Source organism: Cebus imitator, unplaced genomic scaffold (assembly GCF_001604975.1).
Source record: "Cebus imitator isolate Cc_AM_T3 unplaced genomic scaffold, Cebus_imitator-1.0 Scaffold275, whole genome shotgun sequence".
Lineage (NCBI taxonomy): Eukaryota > Metazoa > Chordata > Mammalia > Primates > Cebidae > Cebus > Cebus imitator.
In genome coordinates, this window is record NW_016107590.1 from 264818 (window position 1) to 271461 (window position 6644).

The 6644-nt window shown below is 38.1% G+C and overlaps 1 protein-coding gene across 2 annotated transcripts in view; it reads left to right on the forward strand.

Annotated features, from left to right (window-relative positions):
• The window catches only part of FBN2 (fibrillin 2), a 263642-nt gene extending 258794 nt beyond the window's left edge, over positions 1-4848 (forward strand). Inside the window, exons 64-65 of one of the 2 annotated variants that reach the window (XM_017500987.2) lie at positions 730-901; positions 2893-4848. In XM_017500987.2, coding sequence (XP_017356476.1) covers positions 730-901; positions 2893-3267 — 547 coding nt within the window. In that variant the 3' untranslated portion in view covers positions 3268-4848. The remainder of the gene's footprint in view (positions 1-729; positions 902-2892) is intronic. The other variant, XM_037728668.1, reaches the window with a different exon arrangement.
• Positions 4849-6644: the final 1796 nt, after the last annotated feature.

The window sequence follows — 6644 nt, forward strand, 5'->3', positions numbered from 1 at the left end:
TTGAGTCACTAACCAAAATACAAGTTCAGAAATCTCCGTTTTTAAAGCAGGGAGCTTTGTTGCAAGCAGCAAATACAGGCTTCAGGCCCCTGAAACAATGGAACCTCTCTTAGCGTTCTCTTTGGAAATTCATACCTTGCTTTTACCTTCTGGAGTTAATTATGCTCGGTACTCCAGTCTAATTAAGATGGAAAATTGGGAAAGCATAGGGCTCACCCTCCGAAGAATTTTGCTTTATCAAAATAAGGGAAAAATTAATCTATTATGTGTTAAAGAATTATAGGAGATGGTGGCTCATGCCTATAATCCTAGTCCTTTGGAAGTCCAAGGCAGGAGGACTGCTGGAAGCCAGAAGTTGGAGATCAGCCAGGGCAATATAGCAAGACCCTATCTCTACAAAAAATTAAAATTAAAAAAAATAACTGGATGTGGTAGTGCGTGTCAGTTATCCCTGTGAATTTGGAGGCTGAGGCAGAAGGATCTCTTGAGTCCAGAAGTTCGAGGCTGCAGTGAGCAAGATTGTGCGACTGTACTCCAGCTTGGTAAACAGAACAAGACTTTGTCTTTAAAAGAAAAAGAAAAGAGTTACAAAGAATATTAGGGTTTTATGTTTATGAGCTTAGAGTTTGCTCTGTTGGTTTCGTGTTTCTGAAGAGTCTGCTCTACCAGTGGAAAACTATGATCAAAGTCAGTGATAAAGTCTAACAATACATTGCTTTTTACAAATAGCCACTGTGTCTCAGGAATGGGATTTAACAAGGGGCAGTACCTGTCACTGGATACAGAGGTGGATGAAGAAAATGCTCTGTCCCCAGAAGCATGCTATGAGTGCAAAATCAACGGCTATTCTAAGAAAGACAGCAGGCAGAAGAGAAGTGCTCATGAACCTGATCCCACTGCTGTGAGTAAATCTAACTTTGTGTCACCACGGTATTTTATCCACATGGATCTTGTATACGGTGCAGTTCATGTAGTTTTCAGCCTCACTGAAGTAAATCGTATCTTGAATTTAATGCATAAATTAATGGAGCCAGTATGGAAAAGACAAGTAAATTAAATGTACCTGTGCGACAATCCTGTATGATCTATACATGTACCCCAGAACCTAAAGTACAATTTAAAAAAAGAGAGATTGAATTATTAGATCAAAACACAAAGCTTGTGAGAAGAGACTTTAAGATTCACAGTTTCAGAGCATTTTCTTTTGTTGTAGTTTTTGATGTATGCTGCAGGCTACGTTCATCGAGGAAATAGTTATTCTGACATGATTCAAAAAATGAAATAATTTTGAATTTGTTCAGTTCTGTTTTATATTTGTATAGCACACAAGGCTGATTTTAATTTTGACCAGGGAAGCCAACTAAGTCTCATATTCTGTGATTTATTTATAAGACAGTTGTTCCTGCATTAAAAACATTTGTCTTCCAAATCACTTGAATTCTGTAAGGAACTGAAGTTGGAAATTGCCTTCCACTGATATTTCCCTTCCCTAATGGCATTTGGACGGTGTTTAAAGGGGTGGGCCATAGACTACTTGGTTTTGAATGTAATTCCCTGGCCTTCCCCATCTGTTACCTCTGTTACATAGGGTGGGTTTATTTAACTTCTCTCAACCTCAGTTTTTTCACCTGTAAATGGGAATGATAATGCTTACCTCTGAAGGCTGATGGAAGGGTTAACTGAATTGAAACCCGTGAACTGATGGAACAAAGCCTGGCATATATATCACACATGTTCAGTTCCTTTCAGTGATTAATATCTAGTATCTAGAGATCTTGATGATTTTCCCAAAGATCAGAGACAGCATGAGGTCATCACTCTCCACTGTCTGCCGTTAATATGGCTGAGAAATTACCCCACCAAGAAACCTAATCAACAACTAGCTGGCTGTGTGAATTGGACAACTTGCTTCAGTTTTATGGGCCTCAAAAACTTTGTCTATATGATCTGACTTCTCTAGCCAAGAAGTTTATCATGCTATTTTATAATAAAAAATAAACCAGTGTCACATTTACCTTAAGTAGACTAAGATATCCAGCTGATGTTTAAGTATGGCAGTTGAGATACTCATCAAGTTCCCAAAGCTGCAAATCCAGAAGTTCTGCTTATAAACTTTCCCGCTGGGGTACCAGGACATAATTCTGCCTGAACACTGATGGGCACTTCTGGGTCACCATTGCCAAATTCTTACTTAGCAGGTGCCCAATCAAAGCATTGTGGTTTTTATCCTATCTTATTTAAATATCATTTGTACCCCTCCCAGCCCTTTGAGCAAAAGTCGGGTTTGCTTTATCTAAGCCCTGCCTCACTGCCTTTTACCAAAGATGTTGGTTCAAACTGGAGCCCTGAGAACTCCGCAGATCACTGTGTGTACCTCTGATAGCTCCCAATAAACTCACTCACCATTCACAGACCTTACAAATCAAAGCCCAGCCTTCAGACAGAAGATTCCCCCGGGCACAGTCCCTGCTGATGCTCAACAGCAGCACTTCTTTTTGACTTGAGAAAAAAAAGTAAAAAGAAAAACAATCATTACCTAAATTTTCTTTTTTAAAAATTATTAATAAGCACAATATTTTATAAACATCCAAAAAAAACTTGAAACGTGAACACTCTGTAGGCTCAGTCCTGTAACCTTAATTACCACGTTAAGGCTGAGTGAGAAGTCATAAAGATTTATGAGGCATTCTCTATGAAATTGGCCTTTTCTCTCAACTGACAAAAATGTACAATAGCCTCTTTCACCACCACTGCTGGTAAGGAGAATGCAGAAATGGGGAGTGAGAAGCCACAGCCTGTCCTTGTGACCAAAGCTCCTGTAGCTGATTTCTTTCTAGTCCTCTGCTTGTGCTATAGAAGCTTGTTCCAAATCATTTCCTGCTTGTCCTCCAGGTTGAACAGATCAGCCTAGACAGTGTTGACATGGACAGCCCCGTCAACATGAAGTTCAACCTCTCCGGCCTTGGCTCTAAGGAACACATCCTGAAACTAAGGCCCGCCATCCAGCCCCTCAACAACCACATCCGTTACGTCATCTCTCAAGGGAATCATGATGGCCTCTTCCGCATCAACCAAAGGCATGGGACCAGCTACTTGCACACGGCCAGGAAGAAGCTCGTGCCCGGCACATACACACTGGAAATCACTAGCATCCCTCTCTACAAGAGGAAGGAGCTTGAGAAACTGTTAGAGAGCTATGAGGATGACTACCTCCTAGGGGAGCTTGGGGAGGCTCTCAGAATGATGCTGCAGATTCAGCTGTATTAACCCTTTACAGACTTGGGCCCAGGCTCAAATCCTAGCACAGCCATCCTGCAGAAACATTTGAAAAGTCAAGGACTAATTTTAAAGAGGGAAAAAAAGTAATAACTTTTGTTGCTTTCCTCCCTGTCTCAGACTTTGAATGTTGACCCTCACAGGGAGGGATAATTTAGACTCTGGTATGGCCAAAGATTTGAGCACAAAGGCAACCGTGGTTACTGTATTTTTTATATAACTTCATTTTAAAATATATTAAAGAAAACCTAAATGTTCAAAATATCAGCATATGGCACTAAATGCACAAAAATAATGTGAGCTTTTTTTTTTTTTTTCCTGTTAGCAGTCTGTAACACTTTGGGTATTTTGCTATAGTTGCTAATTAAAAAAAATATAGATGTTTATTTATTTTTAATGCAGTAATATATGGATAAATGAACAAACTATGTAAACAAAAAGGGAAACTCACTTGTTTTTCTTTAGATTTATAAATTTGAGCTATTTCTTTTAGAGGTGCTTTTTAAAAATCCAGTAGATACAAGAGATGTTTCCTTTGGTTTTCTGACAGTCATCCAGCTGATACACACCTGATGATTTTAAAGAAAGCCTCACAGAGCTGAATGGGCAGTGAATCAGTAATTTAAAAGACACAAATGTCATTAGATCCTTTATAAAGTAGATCGAAGCCAAAGCAGCTCCTATGACAACATTTCACATCACCAGACACACCAGGCAACAGAAGATGAAGCACAACCACTGTAGCAAAATACCTTGACTGCTTGTGAGACCATTAGCATTGCAGGCCAAACTGTACTGTATTTCCTTCTCATAACCTCAAGGAACCACATGTGCTACCCACAACACCTCATTCTTACCCAGGGTGCACTGCATACTTGTGGTACTGTAGGCAGCTGAAGAACCGCCATCCCTTTGAAAGGGAACACCTGGCGTTCTGTAGTGTTTGGTGCTGTCTTAGATAGTGGTGCATTTATTATGTTCAAGTTATTTCAGGATTGCCATATGTGCAAACAAATCATGCAGTGCAACCAAGGAATATATGTTGTTGTTGTTGTCGTTTTAAACCTCCCCTTTTTTTTTTTTAAGAATTTTCATTAATACTGTAGTTATACACCATATGCCTCGTTTTATCATAGCCTATTGTGTATGAAAGATGTTTGTACAATGAATTGATGTTTAGTTTGCTTTAGTCATTTAAAAAGATATTGTACCAGGATGTGCTAATAAGAGTACATATCCATTATTATTCTCAACCCAAGAACCTGTTCCCTGGACCAGCGACCAAACCTCTTATGTGAAATGGCCAAAGCACACACAGACTCCCGGTTGCTCCTCTCAAACCTGTGCTGACCAAAGATTAGTAACCAGGAATACCCAGTGTTTCGAGGTTTTATTGTTTTGTTTCTTTTTTTAATAACTACAAAAAAAAAAGGAACAGTGTAAATTTGTAATCAAGTGTTCGTGAGGAAAAACTCATGGTTTTTGGTTTTGTTTGTTTTTGTAGGTCTGTGTATCAAATATGACACTTTCCTTGCAATAAAGCTTATTTTGGGGTAGTTTTCTGGCTGAGAATTTTATAAGACTACAACCCCTCTTATATTTGTGGGAGGGTCTGGGGGCTTTGCCTGTGGGAACCTGTATTGAAGTAACAGACAGAGAGCGAGACACACAGGAAAATAAAGGAATGCTGGCAGATCTGTAAAGCAAGTAAACATATATTCAACTGATGATTACAATTTGAAGTTACATTCAAATAGAAGGACATAATCAAGGCAGTCGGTCATTCACTTCTGAATAAGTTCTAAGTTTCCTGGGACCCATCATTCTAGAAACTTCAAAGAATTTCTTCATTTTATGCTAAGGCCTCCTAAAGTATTCATGAGGAAGTGAGTGACACATTCTTTTAGAGAGTCTTACTTCTCTAAGGTAGAAATTTCCTGAACCCAAGTTTTTAAGCAAAGGTAATAGCAGGCATATCCTAGGCCAAACGGCGTCTTCAAAAATAATCCAAAGCTTCTCTCTTAAAATGCTATACACTTTATTCAGTGGAGAAGTGGATAGATTTAACAAAGTGTTCAACATGAACTTCCTTTTGATACACTGCTGAAACAGGCACAGAAATGTTTCTAAGATTTTTAGAGATTAATTTGATACACAGTTTAAGAATTTATGTGCTTAAATTTTTTATCCAAGAAATAAGTAAACAAGGAAGTACTATGACTGATCTTAATGCTGTTCTTTGCCAATCAGAAATTAGCTGCATGGAGTAAGAAAAGTATTTGCCTCAAGGCATCCTTTAAAATTAACATGTATATTCCGTTTCACCTGGCATCTATTATTGGTACAGCATGAGCATTGTAATATGAAATTTACCTGGAACCAAATTTGACTCTAGCCTTGAATGTTGAGCAACATTTAGTTTACCTTTAACTTGCCCTTAAAGAAGTTTCAGAACCCACATCTTTAGGTGCTTTACATAGAAGCTAAAAAATGATTAGGGGTTTACAGACAAGAATGAAGTAGAAGGAAATGACCATTTCAAGACACTCCTTCCAGGAGGAAATGTCTCAGGTACCTCTGGTAGCTCTGTTGCCAGTTCTTTTACCGTGAACATTGACACAATTATGATGAATTTATGTCTTTCTCATAACGAACTGCTAAAGACATTTTCTGCACTGTTTTGTCATTCCCGTCAATGTCTCGTTTTCCCCAGAAACTACCTTGGCTAAGTTATAGAAAACCTTGCAGAAGAGTAAAGTCTGATGTAAGCCCAGACACATACAACAAATCCAGTGGGCACATGCATTAGTTAATAAACAATAATTTGGTTGTTAGCTGACATGAACTCTTTTTCTACTTGCATTTAAATTTGGAGTTTTGAAAAATTTAGCTCTGTTTAGTACCTTTTGCTTTTGCTACTTACTTGTAGTAGATAAAAGTTTAATATTTTTGTCCATGAGCATTGAATAAAATTCAGGGACAACACTTAGGGTTACACTAAATTCAAACATCTGCCTTTTTCCATTATCTAGGAATGCCAAACAGGATAATTTAAGTCATTCTCTTTAAATTCTCTAGGATTCTATTTTGCATTAATTGCCTTCCTGGTTCACAGAATAAACATGTGGGGTTGAGAATGGAGAATACAACTAAAAATTACAGAGCATCAGTCTACTGGAGTCCTACAAACCTTTAGGGAAACAAGGTCTTCATATACTAAATTGAAGCATGTGAATTTGCTGTTATTTGGCCATGTTTAACCTACTAAATGGCAATTGTATGTGGTTCAATTTAATAGCTCAGAAATATTCATGTTCCTCAAGAATAGACTGGAAATTTGAATATATCCTTTCTCTTCAAAAGACAGC